The following is a 27,244-nucleotide window of genomic DNA, read 5'->3' as shown; positions in this document are numbered from 1 at the left end:
ATATTCCTTGTACTTATTACATCCCACTTATATGGTTTGCTTAGTACTAACAGAAAAGATGACCAAGTATATAGGGTGAAGAATTATGAGTAAGCAATATGGTATAGTGGGAAAGAGTCCCGGACTATGAGAATTTGGATTACCGTGGATGCTAGGCATATCATCTTGGGCACGTCTCATTACTAAGACCTCCTTCGTTAGCTATCTACCCTGGAAAACAAGAGATTTGGACTGGATGTTCTCTTGATTTTTGCTTCAAAGCTGTCAAAGAACTTAAGTGAAAGGGCAGATCCATGATTTGTTAGCAACATGTTAATGGGTACTTCTTATCTTTAATAACCTAATTGCTTAAGGAAGACTTGTTCCTTAGGTATTTAGGTTAGCAAGCCACCATTATACTACTACCCCACTTGTACGTTTACTTTTTTGTGTGTGTAGTAACAGCATCCTAGACACACAGACAGTCCATTTTCAAGCATTAGAGGAATTTTATCCCTTCCTAATAGCCTGTTCCTCTCAGTCGATACAATTTATAAAATTCCTTCATAAACATGATGTGTGAGGAGCCTGTTTTCTTTGTTAAATTTCACTGCAGGAGCAAATTTTGAGCATAGGGCAATCTGTGAGTGACATGGTCATGCAAATAAAAGTCGTTACTATGATTGTATGACAATTTCTGACCCCTGAGCATTGTAACTTTAGAATAATTACTCAACACCTGCGTATGATTTTCTCTCATCTTTAAAATGTGATCCTTAAGTCTAGTATGAAATATTTCAAGAAAGTTTTCATAAAAACAATCACTATGATAGTAATATGATTCTAGTGCTTTGTGAGGTAATTAAACCTTCTTCCGTTTGGGCAACTTAGAAAGTGTCATTTGTATTACTTAATGCCACTTGGTTTTTTGTTTTTGTTTTTCCTTTGTTTTCTCTTTCTTCATGACTTTTACCTAGCTTTAGTTTTCCAGATCTGTCAATTTCCATGTCAGAAGTAGCTCCTGTCTGTTAAAATTTAAAATGAATAAAACTTCACTGGCTGATCTGAGGATGTGACCTGTCATAGTTAGTTCAGGGTCCATCTTGTTTCCTAAAATTTTAAATTTCTTCACAATTTTGTACTAACTTTCATCAAGAAAAAAACTATAACTCAGTAAACTAGTATTTGTTGTGGTGGTGGTTTTATTTCTTTAAACCAAATATGCAGCTTTGAAGTCTTGGCATATCTTGTTTTAAATATTGGGACAATAGGCCTGGTACTTGAAAGTACAACCATCTCTTTGTTTATGTGTAGGGAACGCTGTTAAAACTGCCAAGAATTTTAAGTTTGGAAAGACTTCTTATAAGTAATAACTTTTTGGAAGTTGTTTTTTTGTGTGTTTTTTTTTTTTGCCATTCCCAGCCTAGAAATAATGCAAACCAGATTTACTTGGAAGGAGCTTTGATACAGTAAAATAATTCACTTCAGGCACCATTTATGGCATACTCTGCCATTGTGGAGACTACAAAGATGGTCCCTGTTCCCAGGCTTTCAAGGTGATCAGTAGCTCCTCAGACAAATTTTTTTAATAACAGCTTTATTGAAATATAATTTATGTATCATAAAATTAACCCATTTAAACTATGCAGTTAGATGGTTTTTAGTATATTCTCAGAGTTGTGCCACCATCATCATAATCAGTTTTAGAACATATTCATCACTCCAGAAATAAACCCCGTTAGCAACTACTCATTTTCTCCCAGACCACCCTCCCCTCAAAACACAAACCACACCTGTGTTCCTAGGCCACCACTAATCTACTTTCTGTCACTGTAGATTTACCTCTTCTGGACATTTTATATAAATGGAGTCATACAATATGTGGTCTTTTGTGGCTGGCTTCTTTAACTTAGCTTAATGTTTTCAAGGTGCATCCATGTTGTAGCATGTACCAGTAATTTCTTATTACTGAACAATATTTCATTGTATGGGGTATATCATATTCTGTTTATCCATTCATCAATTAACAGACATTTGGGATATTTCTACTTTTTTACTATTATGAATAATGCTACTATGATAACCAAAGACTAGAAACAACCCAGATGTTCATTAACAGGTGAATGGTTAAGCAAATGGTGGTACAGCCATACCCTTAAAACAGTACTAAGCAATAAAAAGGAACAAATTATTGATACACACAACAGCTGGGGTAAATCTCCTTTGAATTATGCTGAGTGAAAAAAATTTTTCCAAAGGTTATACATAACATGATTTCATTCATACGGTATATTCCCTAAATGACAGAATTATAGAAATAGGAAACAGATTAGTGGTTGCCAGAGATAAAAGAAGTTCTGGGGACAGGAGGAAAGTGGATGAGGCTGTTAAAGGGCCATGTGAGGAATGCTCAGTGGTTATGGAAATGTTCTCCTTGACTGTATCAATGTCACTGTCCTGGTTGTGATGTTATAGTTTTGAAAGATGTTATTATTAGGGAAACAAGGTAAAGGGTATAAGGAATGTCTATTATTTCTTATTTATAATTACATCAAAATAAAAAGCTTTTAAAGAAAAAAAAAAATTCAGTCAGAACTTTGAACATTTTGCCTAGCCTAAAGATCTCCTTAGCCAGATTCACAAATGTAATTAAGTATATTTTTCTGGTTTTCAAGTTAACACTGCTTGCCAGTTCTGCAGCTATATAAAACATAATCCTTTCTCCAGCCAGCAGTAGCAATCTCCTCACTGCCCTTTTAGCCTCCACTAACAGCCTCCTCACTGCTTTTCCAGCCTCTACCCACCATCCAGTCCCAAGGCCATTGCCACATATTTTCCATTTTTGTTATTGCAGCATCCCACTTTTAGGTACCAATTTTTATTTTAGCTACCTTTACCCAGCATCTATTTCTAGAACCTGTTTGGCAGCCTGTGAACACTTTGAGTTAATTTATAATGTCCAGCTTTACAAAACATACAAACACATGTCAGCTACTATGTAATATATAGTAGCATAAAGTTATAAATGTTACTTCTGTTATTTGGTTTAGGTTTTGAGAGTTATTGTATTAATAAATCTAATTGGATTTGAGGATATGGCTTTAATATGCACGTTGGTTTTTAGCTTAATAGCTCAGATATTATTTGTGAGTTTTCTGTGAATTTATTTTGTATCATATCTTACCTGTGAGAAAAATTTTTTTTTTAATTCTTCAGTGAGGGAAAAGCAAGGTATACTATAAAATTCAGGGAGTGCCCTGAAAAATGTGGTAATTTCCTTTGGCTGTGTTGGGATTGGATACGTTTTACATTGGATGGTTTTTTTATGTGTGTGTGTATTTTTTTTTTTTTAATTCTCGTTTTGAAATTACTCCAGACTTACAAGAAAGTTGCAAAAATAGTGCAAAGAACTTCTATCCTTCATCTAAAACAAAAAACCAAACCCATTGCCATCAAGTCGGTTCCGACTCATAGCGACCCTATAGCACAGAGTAGAACTGCCCCATAGGGTTTCCAAGGAGCAGATTTGAACTGCTGACCTTTTGGCTAGCAGCCAAGCTCTTAGCCACTATTAACAGTATCAGGAAATTAGCATTGAGGTAAATACTATTATCAGATTTACAGATTTTATTTAGATTTCACTGGTTGTCCCACTAATGACCTCTTCCTGATCCAAAATCCCATCTAGGATTGCATGTTACATTTAGTTGTCAGGTCTCTTTAGTCTCCTTTTTCTCCTTTAATCTGGACCAATCCTTCAGTCTGTCTTTTAGGATCTTGACATTTTAAGAACACTGACCTGTTAATTTGTAGAACAAGCCTCATTTTGGGGCATTAGAGGAATAAAAACTTCTAGTACTATTTTCAAATGGTTGAATATACTGAAATGTTGCAAAAACAAAAATGATTCTTGTGCATGAATAATAAGGGGGGTGATTAAGGAACTGAATAGAAATGTAAGCATTGACGTTACCTATAAGTGGCTATGTTTTTCGAGTGTATGTAATATAGGTGTTTGTTTTCAAAAATCAGATTAAAAAATTGTGCTTTCCAGATGTCCAGTTCATAGAGTCATAAACAGCCCTTCGTAATATCCTCAGAGATCTTGAAAATGCTTTCATCTTTCTCTGGTGCTGACATTGGTATGTGCTTTATATGGGCAGACATTGTCCTATCAGCAAAGCCTTCTTCTGGGTGGAGTAAACAGATACGGTTGTAACATTTTCTCTGAGACTAGCTACTTAAAATTTCTCTTCACACTCATGCATCTCAACGCAAATTGTAAATTCTATTTTTGCATACAGATAATTTTTTTTTTCCCCTCTGAGTACTTTTGGTCTAAATTTACTCTTGCCTCTTACGCTTACTAATTTGATCAACTTCAGTTCTTTGTTTAGAAGAAAATTGCCAAAATTTTGTTTACTAAAGAGTTTTCTCTATAAAATATCCATGTATAGAGAAACCTGTAATAACCTGCCATACAACATGTCTTCAGACAAAAAATCAAGGTGTCATTTCTTATTCCCTCCCATCTCTCTAACACATTCTTTTTCTCTTCCTTTTCCCTTCTCTCTTCTTCTTCCCCTGTTCTCGCATACACACACACACACGCACACACACACATACACACACACACACACACACAGACACGCCTCTTCTTTCCATTTCCCATCTGACTGTAGCTTAGAATTTCTAGGGCAATATTTTTCAAATTGTGGGTCACAACCCATTGGTGAATCATGAATCAATTTGACCAGCGTTTAAAAAAAAAAGATTAAAACAGCATAGAAAATACCAGAATATATCACATAGAAAGGGAAGGTATCATGTCACAAATTTATTGCAGCTATTTTATGTATTTATGTATGAGTACTAAGTCACAATGTAAAATATTTCTTACTGTGGGTTGCATTTGAGAGCCACTGTTCTACAGTGTTTCGTCTATTTGTGCCTTGAACCTAATGTTCTTTAAACATACATGTTGGGTAGTCACTACATAAATATTTGGATAAGATTTTTAAAACTAGAATTTTGTTTATACTTGATATCTTGTTTCTGATCTGCTTGGCCAAAGACTACATCAGAGGAAAACCCATAGTGTTGACAATGTTTTACAGCATTACTTTTTGTTTGTTTGTTTTTTCTGCCTTCTGCATCATTTTCAATTCAAAGACCACTTTTAAAAGATTTGTTTTCCTTAATGGAGTTCATACTGGTTTTCACTGGTTTCTATTGCTTTGAAACATTAGAAAGCACACCTGTGTGTATGTGGTATTAAAAAAGAGTTGGTCAGTTTTAAAGAGAACAAGCCCTATCAACAACAATTAAAAAGAGAGAAAGAACAAGCCCTGGAGCCAAGCTGTTTCAAGTATCAACTGGAAGCAGAAGCATTTATGCTTAGGATTAATTGTTCAGGGTGAGAGAGGCTGGAATCTACCACTTGCTTCCTTTAAAACATACCTCCTTGGTGACAGTCGAACAGACCAGAGGGCTGGTAGATGTATGACCCCTTTCCAGGCAAGGGCAGTCCTGGTGCTTTTTCTCTCTGAGCCAGAGTAAACCTTTCCAACACTCAGTGCTACTAAACAGCTGGAATTGGCATTTGACCAACCCCTGGATCTGGGTTGTGATTGAGAGCATGGGCTTTGGAATTCAATAGACTTAGATTTAAAACCTCTTTTTCACCACTTACTACCTATTTGACCTGAGACAAGTTGCTTCTGAGTGGCAATATTTCCTCATCTGTAAAATGGGGATAATAACACCCATATCATAGGATTATGAAGAATAAATGAGCTAAGGTATATAAAGTTCTCAGGCCAGAGGCTGGCACACAGTAAGAGCTCAGTAACTGATAGTTGTTTTTGAATGCTATGATGACCCATCGCTAAAGTAAAGAACAATTATTGTTAGAAAATCTCTGGTAATGATGAAAACTAAGCCAAATCAGGGGTCCTTGTCTGTCTTATTGGAAACCCTGGTAGCTTAGTGGTTAAGAGCTATGGTTGCTGACCAAAAGGTTGGCAGTTCAGATCCACCAGGGGCTCCTTGGAAACTCTGTGGGGCAGCTCTGCTCTGTTCTGTAGGGTCTCTATGAGTTGGAATCAACTCAACGACCATGGGTTTTGGTTTTTATCTCATTATGGGCCGGATCATAGCATGCAAGAACTAGGAAAATCTGAAGGGTCTTTTGAGATAACCCATTTGTTTTATAATTGATAAGGGCAGCTTTACAATGCAGTTGCCTGTTTTTTTGTATTCCTCACTAGATTGCAAGCCTCAAATGGACCTATACCTGTCTTACGCACAGTTGTGTTCTCAGTACAAAACCTTGACACATAGTAGATTCTCAGACATTTGCTGAATGAATGTACTACACGGTTGGTGGAAATGCCAAGACCTGAATCCTGGTCTCTTTATCCCCAATCCAGTATCCTGTACCACACTGCTTTTTGGTTCAAAAGATTACATAGAAGGAAATGTTTAGAATATACTTTTGAAGTTTTTTAAAAGTTTAGACAGAATGTTTTGAGGCATTTTTAATCTTATGTACCCTTTTTCATGTCATTTCTTCATTTTCTGGCAGATTTGATAGGCCCCAATAGTTTAATATTCAGGACAGAATATAGACTAAAAGTGTCAAAATTTTGTAGCTATCTTTTATAATATGTGAAATAGTGTATCATCGTAAAGTAGACTAGGTGGCAGAATTGTGGCCTTGAATATTGCCTGTGACACCAGCAGTGTGATTTTGACAGGGTTTTTAATCCATGAACCTCCATTTTATCAATCACTATCTTATTGTGTAATTGCAAAGGTGAAGTAAAAGGTGTAAGCACAGTGTAAACTATAAAGTGTTTTTATGTGTGTGTGTGTGTGTGTAATAGATTCTATTTTACTATTAAAATGGGTGATTTGATTTAGTAGTCACCCTCCTCTTCACCTTACTCATCTGAAAATGCCTTCATCATCAAGAATTACTTCAGACTATAAGCTTTCACTTATCAGTGTTTCATTAAACAGTTCTTAAACCAATACTGGGACAATGAAATGAATCTAACACCACGGTTTCTTTGTTTTTGCTGTGTTTTCATAAAATTATTTTGTAAACATCGGCAAATTCAGTTAGACACAGGTTTATTATCTAACTCTGTTCTCTGTGGTTTAGAATAAATAGTGTTTTAGGGATCAAGATATAGGTAAAATCCAATTAAAGGTAGTATTTATGGACTGTCTTTTAAAAATGGTTCAAGAAGTCACTGGTCTATTGTGATAAGCTAAAACAGAATTCATTTTTTTTGTTGAACAAGTCCCAGTTATTAACTGAGCACTCACATAGTCAGTACTTGGCCATTAAAAGTCAGCATGCCATTTGCTAATATTAAAAAAAAGGAAAAAAGAAATTCATTGCCATTGAGTCCATTCTGGCTCAGCAGCATGAAGTACTTTTTGTCTGTTTTCCATTTTTTAAACTTTAACTCTCTTTGAAATTTCTGTTGGCAGTAAACTGTTTTAAGGGGCTCAAGTTGTCTTATTATAAACAGCTTCTTAAAAAATTAGGTTCCAAAGATTGGTCGAAGCTCTAGATTTCTGATGACCCAGCTGGATATGAAGAAAAAAAATGTTTCTTATGCTTGGTGCTCTGCACATAGATAATAGCAAGATGATAATAGATACTATAGGTTGGTAAATCAAGCTAATAAGAGTAAAATCTGATTTTTGAAGAGTGTAATAAGACCAGGATCATTCCATTAGTAATAGGTGTCGTGGGAGAAAGGAAAGAATTGGTCACTTGTGAAGAACGCAGTTAATAATCAGATATTTACTGCCTTTTCCCAGTTTTTTAATTAATGAATTAGGATGTGAAAGACTCAAACAAAAGCTCATTTTTTTACATTCCCTTCACACCAAGTAGTTGCTTTACAGTCATAATATCCAAATTTCATTAAAGTTGTATGATATACAATGTTTTTAAATATTTGATTAATTTTTTATATTGTGTGGTAAAATAATTATGATAACTCCTAGAATGTAGTATATGAGACTGTTGGTTGTTGTTGTTGTTAGGTGCCATGGGGTAAGTTCCAACTCATGGAGACCTACGTACCACAGAACGAAACACTGCCCAGTCTCGCGTCATGCTCACAATCCTTATTATGCTTGAGCCCATTGTTTAGCCACCGTATCAGTCCATCTTGTTGAGAGTCTTCCTTTTTTCCACTGACCCTGTACTTAGCCAAGCATGATGTCCTTCTCCAGGGACTGATCCCTCCTGATAACGTGTCCGAAGCATGTAAAATGCAGTCTCGCCATCCTTGCTTCTAAGGAGCATTCTGGTTGTACTTCTTCCAAGACAGACTTGTTTGTTCTTTTGGCAGTCCATGGTATATTCAGTATTCTTCGCCAACACCACAATTCAAAGGCGTCAATTCTTCCGTCTTCCTTGTTCTGTTGTCCAGCTTTCACATGCACATGAGACGATTGAAAATACTTTGGCTTGGGTCAGGTGCACCTTAGTCTTCAAGGTGACAGCTTTGCTTTTCAATACTTTAAAGAAGTCCTCTGCTGCAAATTTGCCCAGTGCAATGCGTTTTTTGATTTCTTGACTGCTGCTTCCATGGCTGTTGATTGTGGATCCAAGTAAAATGAATCCTTGACAACCTCAGCCTTTTCTCCGTTTGTCATGATGTTGCTCATTGGTCCAGTTGTGAGGATTTTTGTTTTCTTTATGTTGAGGTGTAATCCATACTGAAGGCTGTGGTCTTGGATCTTCATCAGTAAGTGCTTCAAGTCCTCTTCACTTTCAGTAAGGAAGGCTGTGTCATCTGTGTAATGCAGGTGGTTAATAAGTCTTCCTCTAATCCTCATGCCGTTCTTCATATAGCCCAGTTTCTCGGATTATTTGCTCAGCATACAGATTGAAAGGTATGGTGAAAGGTTACAACTCTGATGCATACATTTCCTGACTTTAAACCACGCAGCATCCCTTTGTTCTGTCTGAACAACTAGCTGCCTCTTGATCTACGTACTATGTACAGGTTGTTCGTGAGCACAATTAAGTGTTCTGGAATTCCCATTCTTCACAGTGTTATTAACAGGAAATAGAATAAAACTTAGTTTTAACGTGTTTTGCAGAAATTATTCAACAGACTAAGTTTGCATTTTTAGGACCTGAATTAATAATGCAAGACTAATGAGTTCGACGGCACTGGGTTTTTGGGTACTTAGTTTGCATGGGCTAAGTTGGGTCAAAGCAGCTTTAGAGATGAATTCTATCAGAGAATACTATTGCTAGAGACAAACACAGACAGTAACCTCACTGGCTGTTACTGTGTTTAAAAGATGAGACTGTTACCTCTGGATATTTTCAGGGAATCTGGTTCCTAAGGAGAAGGTGGCCTTTACTTTTTCCCCTCTGTTTAGGTCTAAATAAACGTTCTGCTGGGACTCTGAGGCTGTGAAGAATCTGTAGTGTTTCAGGTCCACAAAAATTTCCCCCTGCACCTTAATTTTCTACATAAATGGAAAAGGAATATTTTGATATTTTACATTTAACTGCACATTGTTAGGAGATACTTCTTTCTACCAGGCAAATATCCGTTGAATAAGTAAGTACGATTTTGTCAGAATGGTTTTTCTGTTACTCAAATGTTTCTATTGAACAGGTTGCATTTGAATAGAATTCACACCCTGTAAAGACATTGTTTTAAGCAAAATCACCTTTACAGTTTCTTTTTTGTTTTGTTTCCCATTTCTTCCTCCTTGTTGTACATCCCTTCTTGTATTTTCTATCCCCAGCTGGAAAGAACAACTAGGGAAAGAAAGGGATACACTAAATGAGTGATTTCCCTTTCTCTCGATGCAGGCTTGTGCCATATCACCACTTACAGCTGGAGGAAGCGTTCCTTTATTTTTTTATTTTCTTGCCGTCCAGATTCATCTGTGTTGTGAGATGCTTCAGGGATTCATTATTGTTCTTTGTTGTTGTATAGTATTCTATTGTATGTGTGTACCATAATTTGTTTACCCATTCATCTGCTAATGGGTCAGTACGAATTTTTTTTTTAATTGTACTTTAGATGAAGGTTTTACAGAACAAACCATCTTCTCATTAAACAGTTAGTACATATATTGTTTTATGACATTGGTTAACAACCCCATAGCATGTTGTGCTCTCTCTTCTTGACCCTGGGTTCCCTATTACTAGCTTTCCTGTCCTCTCCTACCTTCTAGTCCTTGCTCCTGGGCTGGTCTGCCCATTTAGTCTCGCTTTGTCTTGCAGGTCTGTATAATGTTTGGCTAAAAGGTGAACCTCTGGAGTGACTTCATCACTCACCTGAAAGCTGAAAGGGTGTTGGGGAGCCATACTCTTCGGGATTTCTCTAGTCTCTGTCAGGCCAGTAAGTCTGGTGTTTTTTTGTTTTTCTTTTTTTTTTTTTTTTGAGTTAGAATTTTGTTCTACATTTTTCTCCAACTCTGCCCGGGACCCTCTATTGTGATCCCTATCAGAGCAGTCAGTGGTAGTAGGCGGGCACCATCTACTTGTACTGGATTCAGCCTGGTGCAGGCTGTGGTAGTTGTGGTCTCTTAGTCCTTTGGACTAATTTTTCCCTTTAGTTTTCTTCAGTTTCCCTTGCTCCGGAAGGGGTGAGACCAGTGGAGTATCTTAGATGGCCGCTCACAGGCTTTTAAGACCCCAGACAGTACTCACCAAAGTGGAATGTAGAACATTTTCTTTATAAACAATGTTATGCCAGTTGAGCTAGATGTTCCCTGAGACCACGGTTCCCACAGCCCTCAGCCCAGTAATTCAGTCCCTTGGGGAGTTTGGATGTGTCTATGGAGCTTCCGTGACCTTACCTTAGAGGAGTTGTGCTGGCTTCCCCAGTATTGTGTGCTGCCTTACCCTTCACCAAAGTTACCGCTTATCTATTGTCTATTTAGTGTTTTTCCACCCCCACCCCTTCCTCTCCCTCGTAACCATCAAAGATTGTTTCTTTTTGTGTGTGAACCTTTCCATGAGTTTTATAGTAGTGGTCTAATATGGTATTTGTCCTTTTGTGATTGACTTATTTATTCAGCATAATGCCCTCCAGGTTCATCCATGTTGTGAGATGCTTCACAGATTCATCACTGTTCTTTATTGTTGCGTAGTATTCCATGTGTGCATGTCCCATACTTTGTTTATCCATTCACATCTTTTGATGGGCATCTAGGTTGTTTCCATCTTTTTTGCTATTGTGAACAGTGCTGCAGTGAACATGGATGTGCGTATGTCTATTCATGTGACACCTCTTGTTTCTCTAGGATATATTCCTAGGAGTGGAATTGCTGGATCATATTTCTATTTCTAGCTTTCTAAGGAAGTGCCATATTGTTTTCCAAAATGGTTGTACTGTTTTACATTCTTACCAGCAGTGCATAAGAGTTCCAATCTCCCCACAGCCTCGCCATCATTTGTTATTTTCTCTTTTATTGATTCATGCCAGTAATGCCAGGGTGAGATGGTATCTCATTGTGATTTTGAGTTGCATTTCTCTAATGGCTAGTGATTGTCAGCATTTCCTCATCTGTCTGTTAGCCACTTAAGTGTTTTCTTTGGTCAAGTGTCTGTTCATTTCCCTTGCCTATTTTCTAATTGGATTATTTGTCTTTTTGTTGTAGAGGTTTTGGATTTTCCTGTAGATTTTAGAGATTGGACTTGTGTTGGATTTGTCATAACCGAAAATTTTTTCCCAGTCTGTAGGTTCTCTTTTTACTCTTTTGGTGAAGCCTGTTGATGAGCGTAAGTGTTTAATTTTTAGAAGATCCCAGTTATCTAGCTTATCTTCTGGAGTTTGTGTGTTCGTAGTTACGGTTTATATCCTGTTAGTGCTGTGTATTAAGGCCTCTAGCATTGATCCCATTTTTTCTTCTGTGATCTTTATAGTTTTTGGTTTTATATTTAGGTCTTTGATCCATTTTGAATTTGTTTTTGTGTATGGTGTGTGGTATGGGTCTTGGTTCATTTTTTTGCATATGAACATCCAGTTTTGCCAGCACCATTTGTTTAAAAAGACTGCCTTTTCCCCATCTGATGGACTTTGGGCCCTTGTCGAAGATCAGGTGCCCATAGGTGGATGGATTTACATCTGGGTTCTTGATTCTGTTCCATTGGTCAATGTATCTGTCGTCGTACCAGCACCAGGCTCTTTTGATTACCGTAGCTGTATACTAGGTTTTGAGGTCAGGTAGCGCGAGCCCTCCTACTTCATTCTTCTTCTTCAGTATAATGCTTTGCTTAGCCAGGGCCTCCTCTTTTTCCATTTAAAGTTAATGGTGTTTTTTTCCATCTCTTTAAAGACTGTCGTTTGGATCAGGATTGCATTGTATTTGTGGATTACTTTGGGTGGAATTGTCATTTTCACAGTGTTGAGTCTACCTATCCATGAACATGACATGTGTTTCCATTTATGTAGATCTGTTTTGGTTTCTTGAGGTAGTGTTTTGTAGCTTTCTTTGTATAGGTCTTTTACATCCCTGGTTAGATTTATTCCTGAGTATTTCACTTTTTAGGGGCTATTATAAGTGATACCCTTTTCCTGGTTTCCTTTTCATCATTCTCTTTCTTTATCGGTGTATAGGAATCCAACTGATTTTTATATATTTATCTTGTATCCTGCTACTCTGCTGAATCTATTAGTTCCAGTAGTTTTCTTGTGGAGTCTTTTGGGTTTTCTGTATATAGTATCATATCGTCTGCAAATAAGGGACAGTTTTCTTCTTCATTATCAATTTGGATGCCCTTTATTTCTTTTTCTTGCCTTATTGCTGTTCATCTGATATTGTTTGTTCTCAAACTGAAGAACTCCCTTTAATAATTCTTGTAAGTTTGGTTTTTACATATTCCCTTAATTTCTGTTTATCTGGAAATGTCCAAATTTTACCGTCATATTTGAACAAGAGTTTTGCAGGATATATTATTCTTGGTTGGCAATTTTTTTCATTCAAGGTTTTGTATATGTCATCCCATTGCCTTCTTGCCTGGATGGTTTCTGCCGAATAATCAGAGTTTAGTCTTACTGTTTCTCCTTTGTATGTGACTTTTCATTTTTCTTGAGCTGCTCTCAGAATTCTTTCTTTGTCTTTGGATTTAGTGAGTGTGATTATGATATGCCTTGGTGATTTTATTTTGGGGTCTATCCTGTACAGGGTTCATTGAGCTTCTTGGATGGTCACCTTTTCATCTTTCATGATATTAGGGAAGTTTTCTGTCAGCAATTCTTCAACGATCCTCTCTGTTTTTTCTTCCTGATCAGTTGTGAATTTTTATTTTTGGTTGTATCCCACATAATTCTCAGAGTTTCTTCATTTTTCTTTGTTCTTTTGTTCTGATTTTTCCTCAAACTTGTATCCAAGTATTTGTCTTCAGTTTTGCTGATCCTGCCATGTTCCTCAGCGCTTTTATGACACTGTCAATTTCTGAAATCACGTTTTTTACCTTTTGGATTTCTGGTTGTTGTTGTTTTTGTATGATTTCTAGTTGTGAATTTATTTTGGCATTTTGCTTCTGTTATTATTTTCCTGAATTCTTTTTTTTTTTTTTTTTGTATTTTCCATGAATTTGTCTATTTTATCCTCATTTTTGCCAACTTTTTACTTCAACTCTTGGATAGCTCTGAATATTAGAGATTTGAATTCCCTATCAGGTAGTACTAGTGCCTTTTATCCTACCAGAAAGTCATCTGGTGTTTTATTTTGGATGCCTACTGGAGCCATCCTGTCCTATTTTTTTTTTTTTTTTAATGTTTTGATATTGTCTGTTGTCTTAGGGACATTGAATAGTTATTTTCTTCATTTATGGATTGTAGATTTGTTTCATCCTGCCTTTTTGTTTTATTTGGTTATGTCTGAGCAGGCGGACTGTGCATTCTTTCTTTGCTCATCTGTGGACATGATATTTTTCACCTCCTTGTGCAATGGTCAGGGCCAGTCACTCAGCTATGGTGCAGCAGGGCAGGTCTAGCTGAAGGGAAGGGGCTGGGATAAGTCGTTTGAGGCATGTACTGAGGCCGACAAGGTGAGCTGGGAGTCGGTGCAGGGCAGGTTCTGGTAGGCCATGCCTGTGCTGCCCTGGAGTGCAATGTTCAGCACACGGTGCAGAAAGGCAGGAGGGAGGGAAAGGGAGAGGTTGTGATGTGTGGGGCTAGACTGGGTATGGAAGAGAAGAGAGAAAGGAAAGAAAGAGGAGCAAAAAAAAAGGCTGAGGGAGCCTCCTGTTGGAGTGGAGAGACGAGAAACCTCGTAATGAAGAAAAACAAAAAGGAAAAAAAAAGAAAAAGAAAATTTTTTAAATGCCCCCAGGGTTCCCACTCGTGTGGCTGTACAGACCGGTAAAGCGGCTTCCAGGCCACACTGTACAGGCTGGCTAGAAGGGATGGAAATGGTACACAGCCCTAGGTATTCAGGAGACAGGAAAAGAAGGTAAGTACAAAGAAATGAGAAACTGAGAAATGAAAAAAGATAGAAAGGAGAAAACAAACAAACAAAAGAAAAAAAATCCAAAGGAATTCCACCAGCATGGTGGCTCAGACTGGGGAAGCTGTTCCCCAGCTGTGTAGCGCTTCACAGCCTGTCAAGAAGAAGCAAAGATGGCACCACAGAGTCAGGTGTTCTAGAGAAAGGAGGGGAAGGAGGTGAGAGGCAGGGAAGAAACCAAAAGGTGCCGAATAAAGTAACACCAGCAACAAAAATTAGCAATAAAGGAGCCAGCTGGTGTGGGCAGGGCAAATCTATATGCCCAAGGAACCGGCACCTCATGTGCCGCAGCCTAATGGGAAGCCGCAGATCGGCCTGCCGGGAATCCTGGGATGGACCTGCTGGGAAGCAGTAAATTGGCCCTCTGGGAAGCCGTGGATCAGCCCGCCAGGAAGCAGTGGATCGGCCTGCGAGAAGCAGGAAATCAGTCCTCTGGGAAGCCGGGAATCAATCCGCCAGGATGTCTTGGATCAGCCCGCTGGGATGTGGCGAAGACTGAGCAGGGGGAGGCAGGGTGGAGGATGGGAAAGCATGTCTCGCTGGTTACTGGGTACACTCTCTCCTGCTGGGAGCTCCATGAATCTGCTTTCCCATACTCCCTGTCTGCCAGTCTCCAGCAGGAGTCCAAGGTGGTGGATCCATGCTGCATTAGCTGATAGGGGATCTATGCTCATAACTCTCCTCGTTGTCTGTTCTCTGTCAGTTTCTTACTCCATTCAGTGCTTGGTTGAGTTCTTTAGCTCTTCATTTGACACTTAGGCTTCCAGGATTGACATTTGTCTCTGTTTTACTTAGTTTTTCGAGTTTTTGCTGTGGAGGGACGGCGTGGTGCTTCTGTCTATAGCGCCATGTTGGCTCCACCCGGAAGCATTCCTTTAATTAGCAGTGCCATTACTCTCTGCTGTGTGAGTGCTACTCAAAGTGTGGTCCATGGTCTGGTGCCAGTCTGTAGACTATTACCAGTTTGTGACATGTACAGAATATGACAGTGAGCATTGAGAAATTTTTCTTGCAATTTGATGTTATTATCCCATGTAAGTGTGTTATTTTGTATTTTACAGGGATATTGATCATCAGTGAATTGGAAATTAAAAGAAAATCGTTCACCATAGACAGTTTGAGAAGCACTGAGCTAGACAACTTCATCAGCTAACACATGCAATCACAATTGATTGGGGGAGGGGGGAGCTGTTAAATGACTATCCTGTAGAGCTAGCTATACTATAGTTAGTTAGGTGCTCAGCTGTAGCAAAGCCCAGATGAATTTGTTTCCCTGGCATAAAATCAAGAATTTTCTTAAATATCAATAATAATCATTTTAATTAACAAGAATCATAGCTGTTCATTTGACTTCTGAATAGCTTTTAATTGTTTCTTACTTGGAGTTGAAACATCATCTGCTAAAGTTAAGTAGCCTGGCAACCGTAATAATTTCTGCATTTTCTCTGGGAAGTTGTTGAATCATTTGAGAAACATAAAGCTTTGTTTTCTTGTGTGTTAGTAAATTACATTCATTATAGAACGTAGTAGTCTTTAAATATAACTGAAGTTTGGTTTAACATACAAGCAAGAGTAAGAAAGAGAAGAGAAGCTCCGTTGACAGTACTCCCCAGTTGTGAAAATTTGCCATCTAGATGTGACGTCTTACATTTAGATATTATGGTCATTGCTCCCTTTAAAAATTGAGTTAGCAATTGATGATATTATAATTGAACCACAAGTTTCATTAGCTTAGAAAATACCAATTTCTAATTTAACATTATTACCTAAGATTTTTACAAAATCGTTCTAATTTTTTTTTTAGAAATTACTTGAGAAAGTTGCTGTTATTACTCAGACAGCAAAAAAGATTCTGCTTGATCCATGTAAAATATGAAAATATACTAATGAACTTATCATCAGCGTCCTCCTCTTTTGTGTTTATTGATACAGATAACAAGGGGAATTAACAGACCTGAAGCATGAGTTCAGATGCCAGCCAAGACGTGGTCACTACTCCTCCTCCTCCCACTATGCCTCACAAAGAGAGGTATTTTGACCGTATCAATGAAAGTGACCCAGAATACATTAGGGAGAGGAACATGTCTCCTGATCTACGGCAAGACTTCAATATGATGGAGCAGAGGAAACGAGTTACTCAGATCCTGCAAAGTCCTGTGAGTTAAAAAAAATTACAAGGATCTCATTTTTCTTGCTCTTTGGGAACCTTGATATAATGAAGTAGGGGGTATCTTAAGCAACCCTCAGATTAAAAGAGAGCTCGAAGAGGAATAACCAGTTGCTCCCAATCATTCAGAGGACAAATGGACACCCAGTTTATGTATCTGACTTGCAGAGCTTTAATAAGAAACTGGTATTGTCTTCGGTGATGTGAAATGTCTTTGTGTGTTCTCTGGGAGGACAAAGGGTGCTACTGAACTCAAGGATACCCAGTTCAGAGTGAAAATCTGTGACGAAAAGAAAGGCATGGCTGAAGTATTAGGAACCAAGAAATGAGTTAGGTACATCCCATGCACATATTTTTTTTCTTGCTTCCTGTACCTTGACACTCAGGAGCATAGGAAGACGTAAGGTTTTTGAGGAGGTCTGTGATTTGACAGCCTCGTATTATGTATAGGAGCCTGGGTGGCATAAGCAGTTTGCAACTGGTTGCTAACCTAAAGGTGGCCATTCAAACCCACCCAAGGAATCCATGGAAGAAAAGGCCTGATAAACTGCTTCCGTAAAGATTACACCCAAGGAAATTCTGTGGAGCACTTATGCGCTGTAACACAAGGGGTTGCCATGAGTTGGGGACTGACTCCATGGGAGCTAACGAGTGTTATGTACACTCATGCAGGCATACACACCAAAGAAGGTAAATTAAAAGTGGATTATAAACTTAGTAACTCAAGCTGAAAATTCTCTCTCTATAGCAGTGCCCAGATTTTGCGATGGTGTTAAAATAATTTGTTATTTTTCTTACAAACATTAAATGATATTGTAAAGGTCACATGTAAGTGATGGAAAATGAGAGAACAGCTTGATTTAACATGATTGAAAAATTACAGCAAGAGTTGTGAAAACCCAAAACTTTTCCATAGCTTATAGGGAGGGGTCCCAGAAGCAAAATGGTATTACAGAGTGTTACTCAAATTGACAAACTTTAGATGCAGAATGAATTCATAACATTATGCATAATGAAGATCATGGGCCTCTTAAGGTAGAGTTCAGCACACATGGACAAGCTGAGGTTATTTTAGATTTCCACCTTGGATACTAAAATAAGCATCAAGGGATAGAGCTGCCTGAAGTAGCCCTGGTAAATCATTTGTGTTGTGCCCTTTTGAATTTAATCACGAAGGCTGAGTCCAAAGCCGAAGGGGAATTCCGCTGTGAATAATTTTCCCATACCAGTGGCTTAGATGAAAGCATTGAAGTACAAGTTATAAAGGCAATGCAAGCATTGAGGAACTTTTTTAAGTGTAGCACCCAATTTAAAGAACCCTTTTTTTTTTTTTTCCCAAATAGAAAGCAGACTAACCAGAGAAGTCATCACGAGAGAGTAAATGCTCAATGCCTTACTTTGTGTAAACCTGCGTTTCTGTGTTTATAAATACTTGAAAGGCATATTAATGATTTGGATCGAAATAGATTTATTTTCACCTTTAAAGAAACCCCACTTTTAAGAACTAACTTATTAAGCAAATGATTGTAGTCACAAATAGTATAATTGACAGAATGGTACATAAAGTTAGATTTTTTTTAAAGATTGATAAATATTGAGATTTCTTTGGGAAATACCCCAGAGAGGACCATTCAATCTAACTGTAAAGTTTAAAAAGTACTAAATTAAGTTTCCATGCCAGGGTTTTTGTTTTATGATTTTCCCATTAAACTAAGGACAGCATAACTTTGAGTAGATTATTTGTTTTATTCTTACATATTTCCATTTATAATTTGGCTTAAGGATATCAATTTTATTTGTGCCTGGAGGAACTTAATAAAATATTGGGAAAGGGTAGGCATATAAACTGTCTTTTCCCCATTCACTTAGCAAGAGTGATTATTTTCTTTAAAAAGAAAGAAAAAAAAAAAAAAACAGTTCATCTGTTGTTCAGGGTTCCGAGGTCACTGTTTTTGTTGGTTCTTACTTGATTTCTTGTGTCATTATTGTAGAGGGACATACATATATATCTATATGTATTTATTAAAATATAAAGGAGTGATTATTTTCTGCCTAGAGAGGAACAAAAAAGGCTAAAGTTTAAAAACAATTGTGAGTTGGCAGTATTTTTGCCTAGATCTTTGCTAGTGAATTTGAAAATCTTGCTTGTGACACACTTGTAAAAGTGTATGTCTTAGTTTCCTAGTGCTGCTGTAACAGCACCAAATTCTTTGATGGTTAACAGGGATGGAAGGGGTAGGGTGAGAAAACTACTAACTAGGTAGAAGACACTTGTTAATACTGGTGAAGGGAAAAGCAATGCACGATATGGGAGAAGTCAGCACAACATGACCAAGGCAAAGGAAGACACTCAGAGGAACACAAGAATAAAGGGCAGCCATTTTTTTATGGTAATTACTATAACATAGACAATCCTGCAACAATGGTATAAACAGTGATTTACCAATGGATGCATTAACAAACAGTGATTTACCAATGGATGCATAGGCAGATTGGTATGCTGAAGAGGTATGGCAGGGTGTAAGGGAGCACACTTAACTGCAGATACAGGTTTGGTTGTGGCTATTTCTACATAGGTAATTGTAGGTGCTGTATGTATATTAATATAAACAATAGAGCACACAAGGGGCACAGTCACGGAAACTTCTTAGACATAACCAAACACCTTGCGGGATGAAGTTCCAGGGCTCAAAGGCAAAAGACCGTAAACTTGAGGGACATGTATGTCAATTGGCACAACATAGTTCGTAAAGACAAAGTTCTGCATCCTCCTTTGGTGAGTAGCATCTGAGGCCGTAAAAGCTTGCGATCAGCCACCTAAGATACAACTATTTATCTCTCCCTGTCTGAAGCAAAGGAGAATGAAGAAAATGAAAGACTCGAGGGAGCAATTAGTCCAGAGGACTAATTGACCATATGAACCACAGCCTGTATGACCCCAAGACCAGAAGAACTAGGTGGTGCCCAGCTACCACTACCAACTGCTCTGACTGGGATTGCAACAGAGGGCCCCAGACAGAGTGGGAAAAAACTGTAGAACAAAAAACCAAATTCACAAAAAGGACCAGACTTACTGGTCTGACAGAGACTAGAGGAACCCCCAAGACTATGGCTCTAAGAACTGGAACTGAAGCCATTTCTGGAGACCACTTTTCAGCCAAACAATAGACAGGCCCATAAAATAATAACACCTGAGAGGAATGTGTTCGTTAGAACAATCAATTATACAAGATCAAAAGGACATTTTCCCAAAAGCAAACAAAGATGAGAAGGCAGGAAGGGGTAGAAAATCCAGACAAAAGGAAATGGGGAACCCAGAGAGGGAATGGGGAGAGTGCTGACACATTGTAGGGAATGCAGCCACTGTCCTGGAATACTTTACGTGCAAACTATCGAGTGGGAAACTAATTTACTCTGTAAACTTTCACATAAAACACAATACAAATTTTTTTTAAATGTATACCAGTAAAGCAAAGGAAGAAGAAGAAAAAAAGATTTGTGAATCTCCTGTTAATATTATTGGCTTTCATTCTGTTAGACAAAACTCATTACCGGGAAAGATCAGAATCAAAGATACTACTAACTGTATGTTTGTAAGTAACAAATTTGTGAACCTTCTATTTAAGATTCTCAGTTCATTTCAGAAGAAGGGAAATAAGCAGAGAAGCTAAAAGAAAAACAAACTAATAATTCTTTTTTAAGCACTTAATATGTGCCGGGAGCCTATTGTGTACATTATCTTATTTAATCCAGAAAACAGCCCAGTCAAGGAAGTATTATTATCTGTGTTTTACAGATGAATAACTGAAACTTAGAGATATTAAATAACTTGCTGATAGTTTTACAGCTGTTAAATGGTGAGGTTGGAATTTAAACTATAAAGCTAACACCTTTAGCCACTAAAGGTGTGTCCATTTAAAGCATTATCAGTAACAATGAAAAATTCCACCCATGTATCTCTTGTTGTTTCATGTGCCTTCAGATTGATTCTCTTGCTCAAGTTAATTCACCCCAACTCAAGAAAATTTTTCAATCATGAGACATTTTTGGTGTCTAAATTTGGATGACAAAAATAGTACCTTATTGCCTTGAGCTGAGAAAGTAAAGGAAGAACACAGAATTTGTCTCAGCTGGACCCCAAGTTTTTTTTTTTTTTTTTAAGAATTCAGTCTTCTGTCATATTTCAGTACTTTTTTTTTAAAGAAAGTATTTGTCTTAGAAATCAAGTGTCTATGGGTAAATTGGTTTAGCTAGGTGTTAATGCAGTGGAGAGAAAAAGTTCTCTTTGCTCGTATGCCATGTCTCTGGAGATCCTAGGTTGTCATGTACCCCTTTGTCTCAGAATGAAGTGTCCAGGACAAACTGTTGGAATGAAACGATGCCTCGTCACAGTTAAAAACCGTATAAGCTGAAAAACTAGCAGATAGCACATTGTATATAGCAGATGCTTAGTAGATTCTGAATGGATGGATGGATATAGATACATGAATAGCTGGGTGTTCTTTGAGTCATTAAAATCTTGAAAGTTGTCCAACAAACTTCTACTGAATTTTCCCAATATGGGGAAACAGTTGGTGGGCTTCAGAAAAAACTAAGTTCTTAAACCTTACCACCATAGGGAGCAATTTAGATTGGTTGATGGAAGTATAACATTGTTATTCTGACAAAATAAGACAGCTCAGGGTCATGACATGCTAACATTTCTCAATAACAGGGCAGTATCTAATGCTGCAAGCTTATTTTGAAGATAAGGACAAAATTGAAAGCCATGTACATCCTAGGATATCATTTTAATTGAGACCTAAAATAATAACAAGGTGCCTTAATTAGAAAATTGGTCAGATTCACCATGACCTATCTGGTCACTTTGGAAGCTACGATGTAAGTATTTTTTATTAACTTTGTTTGTATTTTTATTATATACCCTGTTCAAGAAAAGATATTATTCTAACCTTTAGCTTAGTGTTAACTAAGACTTAGGTACAGGAGAAAGAACATCCAGAAGAAATTTTGGGTGGTTTTTTCTCCTTTCAACAGGGCCAATAATCTGTTTCCAAATGAAATACATTTCTCAGTGGAGAAGTTCTAAGTAAGTTTGTTATGCTCCTAACCCCGCTTAAGGAGCGATCTAATAACATAATTGCAGGATGCATTGGAAGCAACAAGTCTGTAATCTTTTCTGTTGTCGTTTGTTTTGAGGATTTTTTTTGAGGGGGGGGTCCCAGTTTTCCTCTCTAGTAATTGCTACGAGTAGATATTTAGAATCTCTCTCTGATACATCTGATGTTTGTCGGTGTTCTGTTACCTTACTTTTCATAAAGTTGAACATGACTGATAAGTTAGTCTACATGATTTCTTTAGCATTAACCAAAATAATTGCATCAGATCAGTTTCTTTTATCAAATCGGTCCTCTTTTCTGAGATTTAAAAATCTTTCACTTATTTCCACGTTCTTTTAAAATTTCTGATTTCGAATACAAAAACCTTTAAGATCTGATATTTCAAGTTCACTCTACTTTTGGTATCCATGAATACGTATGTACTGAAAGCATTCTCTTAACCTATATGAATCTCAAATATCTGAATGCCCCAAGTTTTTAGAAGTTTATTTTTGTCCATACCTTATAAAATCAAAACTTTCAGGGTCACTCCCTCAAAACTGATAGAAGATATATAAAATCAAAGGGTTGTGAGATTCATACAATGCTTGTAAGCTACCTTTCTCACGCTTAAAGGTCCCTGGGTGGCAGGAACATTTCACTCCTGGCTGCTAACTGAAAGGTTGGCGCACTGGGGAAGACGATTGTTGCTAATTGCTGTGGCGTCAGTCCTGACTCATAGTGACCCCACATGTGCAGAGTAGAACTACTCCGTGGGGTTTTCAAGGCTGTGACCTTTAACATGCAAATCGCTAGGCCTGCCTTCCGAGGTGCCTCTGGGTGGGCTAGTAGTCAAGCGCTTACCGTTTGCACCACTCAGGGACAGCCACTGAAAACCCCACGGAGTGCAGTTCTACTTTGAAACACATAGGGTCACCGTGAGTCGGGAGTGACTCTATGGCAGTGGGGCTCTAGCTTAAACATTTTATTTTCAGCTTGTCATTTTTTTACCATACTTTTTGGAGGTGTGTTTGAAGAGCTATCCAAACTATAATGCTATGGGGACAAAGTTTTCAGGTGGGATTTTGTTTGAGTTGAAGCATTGAATGACTTTTTAAAATTTATGACATACAATAAATATTCATTTCTTATTAAAAAAAAGACTTCTCCCAATAGGATGATGGACAGGCATAATTACAAGGAAGAATTTCCCAGTCAAGTGATATGCTGATAAAACAGTTTTCTGTATCTTCAGATTCCAGTGCTAGTCATTCATGAAATGTATCTTTGCTATCATTAACTCAGTCAAGATTGAGACCAGATTCTTCACAACACATCTTTGTATCTAGAAAAATGAAAAGAAACCCTAACTTACTATTTTATTAATTGGGCATTGAACTAAACACTTGAGAGGAAACTAGAAATATGAAAGACTCACCTCCAGCAATCAGATAATTGTGACGTAGTAGAGTTGAAAAAATAGATCAACAATCACAATGTTATGATAGGTATCCTAAGTATGGCATAGGCAATACATGTTAAGAATTCACAGTGGGGTTGGGGGAAGAGATGTGGAGATCCCTACTAACTGGGATTCTTAGGAAGGACTCCAATGAAAAGATGGCATTTAAGATGAGTGTTGAGTAAAGACTAAGAATTGCAGAGGTAGAAGAACAATGGAAGCCAGCACTTGCATGATCTGAAACAGCATGAGCAAGGATTTAAAAAGTGCAAGTTGTGATGAAAGAATGCTGAGGATACCTGGTAGGCTAGACCAGAGCATAAGGTACCAAACCAAAAACCAAACCCAGTGCCATCGAGTCGATTCCGACTCATAGCGACTCTATAGGACAGGGTAGAACTGCCCCATAGAGTTTCTAAGGAGCGTCTGGCAGATTAGAACTGCCCACCCTTTGGTTAGCAGCCGTAGCACTTAACCACTACGCCACCAGAGTTTCCAGCATAAGGTAGTAATGGCAAATAAAGACAAAAAATTACATAACAACCAATTATGGAGAGCCTGGAATACTGGGCTGTTTTGAACTAGAGTTAGGGGTCAGCCTATTTTCTCATCATTTCTAGTTTTTTTTTTTTTTTTAATTGTACTTTACATGAAAATTTGCAGTTCAAGTCAGTTTCTCATACAAAAATTGATACATACATTGTTATGTGACCCTAGTTGCTCTCCCTATAATGTGGCAACACACTCTTCCTTTCCACCCCAGATTTCCCATGTCCATTCAGTCAGCTCTTGTCCCTTTTTGCCTTCTCATCTTGCCTCCGAATAGGAGCCGCCCATTTAGTCTCATGTATCCACTTGAGCTAAGAAGCACTGTCTTCATGAGTATCATGCCTCATTTTCAGTTTTAGCCTGTTTATATAATTTTTCTTTTTATATACACATATTTGTACACTGCTAGTTTTCGATCTGGATTCAAATCTTTGCTTCACTGACCATTTATTAGCTATGTAACATTAGGAAACTCACTTAGCCTAGCTGAGCTTCAGAATCCTTGTTTGTAAAATAGGGAAAAATACCTGTCTTAGTCATCTAGTGCTGCTATAACAGAAATACCACAAGTGGATGGCTTTAACAAAGACACATTTATTCTCTCACAGTCTAGTAGGCTGTAAGTCCCAATTGAGGGCGTGAGCTCCAGGGGAAGGTTTTCTCTCTCTGTGGGTTCTGGAGGAAGGCCATTGTCATCAATCTTCCCTTGGTCTAGGAGCTTCTCCGCTCCGGAATCTCAGGCCCAAAGGATGCTCTCTGCTCTTGGCACTACTTTCTTGGTGGTATGAAGTCCCCATGTCACTCTGCTTGCTTCTCTCTTTTATATCTCAAAAGAGATTGGTTTAAGATACAATCTAATCTTGTAGATTTCATCAACGTAACTGCCCCTAATCCATCTCATTAACATCATAGGATTACAACACATAGGAAAATCACATCAGATGACAAAATGGTGGATAATCACACATTACTGGGAATTGTGGCCTAGCCAAATTGATGCACATATTTTTGGGGAACACAGTTCAATCCATAACAATACCTCATACAGTTATTATGACAATGAAATGGAATGATGTGAAAGCAGGTAGTACAGTGCCTAGCATGTATAGTAGGCAACCATTTTTGTGGAAATTGTATACATAAGGTTTATTCACTATGCTAATTTAAAGCATATTATGTTTTTGTGATAGTAGATGAAGATTTTAATTATATAATTCTTTAGACTGAATTTTGTTTTTGAAGGCCTTAAGGAATATTTCACCCCGATGTCATTTTACCTCATTCATATTCTTCACAAGATGGTAGTCCAATTCCATCCCTTCCTCCTCTGTGCTCTTCTAGTCCTGAAAATGAAGACACAGTTTATGCTGTGGTTTTATGTATGTGTTGTTTAATCTTTTAACCTGACTCTTGTCTAGTAGAAACCCTAGAGAACTGTTGACTATTCTGACTTCAGAAGCTTTGCATATGACCTCTCTGCCCTGTTAGTTTCTCACAGAACTTCCAACAGTTCGGTCAGTAGGGGTTTGAACCTGATGGAACCAGTTCAAAGCCCAAGTTCCTCATTATGCTTTGGTGGGAAAATTCCTAGCTGCAAGTAGCCAAGCTGCGACTCAGCCTGGTACTCCAGGATCATCGTACTCTGCTGCTATATAATTTTCTTTTAATCTACCATTCTATCTACCATTATACCCTAATGTTCTAATCTAGCCTAAGAGGTTTACTCAACATTTCTGATCACAACTTGCCTGCTGCCTTATTATTAGTTATGTTTGATTTCAGTGACACCATCCAGCTCTGATAAAATTAGGAAAAGGTCCTGTGTCCAACGGAGAGTCCCAGATTTGAATCTTTATTACATTTAGTGATGCAAACTTTAACAAGTCATCACATATCTCAGCACTTTGTTATGCGATTCAAATGAATCAAGTATAAAGGATTATTAACATATGACTATAGTAGAAATATGATTAACTATTCATAAAGATAAATAAAATTTTATTTTAATGTTTTAATTAAAGCTTAATAAATTTACTGATATATTTTTTAATCAACTGAAACAATTTTATATCATTAGTAGTTTTTACACTAAATGCTGTTTTATGACTTTGGTAATTATTTGAAAAATATTTCAAAAACATTTGAAACATGAAAAAGTAAGTTATAGGCAAATGTTTTGTTATATATGTTTTACCACAATAAAAAAAATGAGTTATAAATGTTCATGACAAAAAATATTAACTCTTCTTGCCCAAGAAGAATTATCTACTGAAATAGTTAACTGTATAAAAACCTGGGGAAATCTCATTTATTTTGAAAATTGTTTTCTTTACCTATACTGCATAGAAGCTATTCACCAGCCTTATAGGGGAAACTCGTATTTTTTCCTGTTCTTATTAATTGATTTCAGAAGGGCTTATACATCCTTCAGTGACTTCAGGGATCATCCCAAAGCTTTAGATAGGTACTCACCATATTGTGGGATATATGAAAGTGAAAAAAGCATTTTCATTAATGAAAAAAGTATTTGATGACCTGAGTCCTTGCAATTTAGTAGCTGTGTGACCTTGAACAAGTTTTTCAGTCTGTCTTATTTAGCTTTGTCATCCCACCCAGCAGAAACTTACCGGTTTCAGAAATAGCTGTGATTCTTTTGAGCAACCAGTTGGTTTTTAATCTTAAAGGCATTGTAAATCAGCATGCTTAGTAGGTTGTCTTGACTGATGTTGGCTGCTAGAGAGTTTAGATCAAATTTAGCCCATCTCTAGCAAATGCATACAATTTTGTAGCATACACTTTATATCTTAACCTCATTCCAGGCTCTGTCTGGCCTACTTATGCTATTTTCTCTTTAGCTTGATTTTTTCACCTGTATTTTATTATCTTTTTATTATTTAAATCTATGGAAGCTGCCTTAAATTCTTCCTGGAACACTATGGGGTGGAAGCGGCCAATAAAATAAATGAGGCCCGCTTCTCAGAGCTATTATAATGTACATGAGTGATACCCATAGTAGAAATCACTGATTTTTTTTTTTTTTTCACTGAATCAAAGAATATTGGTTATTATTGCTTTGAACTGAGGAAAATCTAAGGAGAGTTTAGTTTTGAAGGGAAGGTAAAGTTTCAGAAGATTGGCCCATTCCCACGTGTTCAGAAGTTTTTTTTATAGTTTATATAAAGATAAATGAGGAAATACTCTTCTTCTTTCAGCCTTAGACATGGTAAAATACTCCTGTTCTTCATCTGTGAAGGTGTCCATCCATCTTATATGCAGCTCCCAGCCATTTTATGTTCACAGGGTCTTAGAAATATATTAATGGAGTTCTCTGGTAAATATAATATGTCTTTGTAGAAGATACTTTATAGGATAATTTCTCTGGTTTAAATTATGTATTTAAAGGAACTAGAGGCAGTTCACAGAAGTATTTTAGAATTTTAACAATTGTGCTAATAATTTACACTTAATAAG

At 37.4% G+C, this 27,244-nt stretch overlaps 1 protein-coding gene across 8 annotated transcripts in view; it reads left to right on the top strand.

The window, feature by feature from the left end:
• The window catches only part of ADD3 (adducin 3), a 141,302-nt gene that overhangs the window by 91,573 nt on the left and 22,485 nt on the right, over positions 1-27,244 (top strand). For 7 of the 8 annotated variants that reach the window (XM_023546744.2, XM_023546742.2, XM_064269340.1 and 4 more), the window contains one exon: positions 16,429-16,652. In XM_023546744.2, coding sequence (XP_023402512.2) covers positions 16,458-16,652 — 195 coding nt within the window. In that variant the 5' untranslated portion in view covers positions 16,429-16,457. Of the gene's footprint in view, positions 1-10,355; positions 10,380-16,428; positions 16,653-27,244 lie in introns of those variants that run through there. The other variant, XM_064269339.1, reaches the window with a different exon arrangement.

This window comes from Loxodonta africana, chromosome 16 (assembly GCF_030014295.1).
Source record: "Loxodonta africana isolate mLoxAfr1 chromosome 16, mLoxAfr1.hap2, whole genome shotgun sequence".
NCBI classification, from domain to species: Eukaryota; Metazoa; Chordata; class Mammalia; order Proboscidea; family Elephantidae; genus Loxodonta; species Loxodonta africana.
The sequence above is the reverse complement of the archived record's forward strand: the minus strand, read 5'-3'. Positions and strand labels throughout refer to the sequence as shown.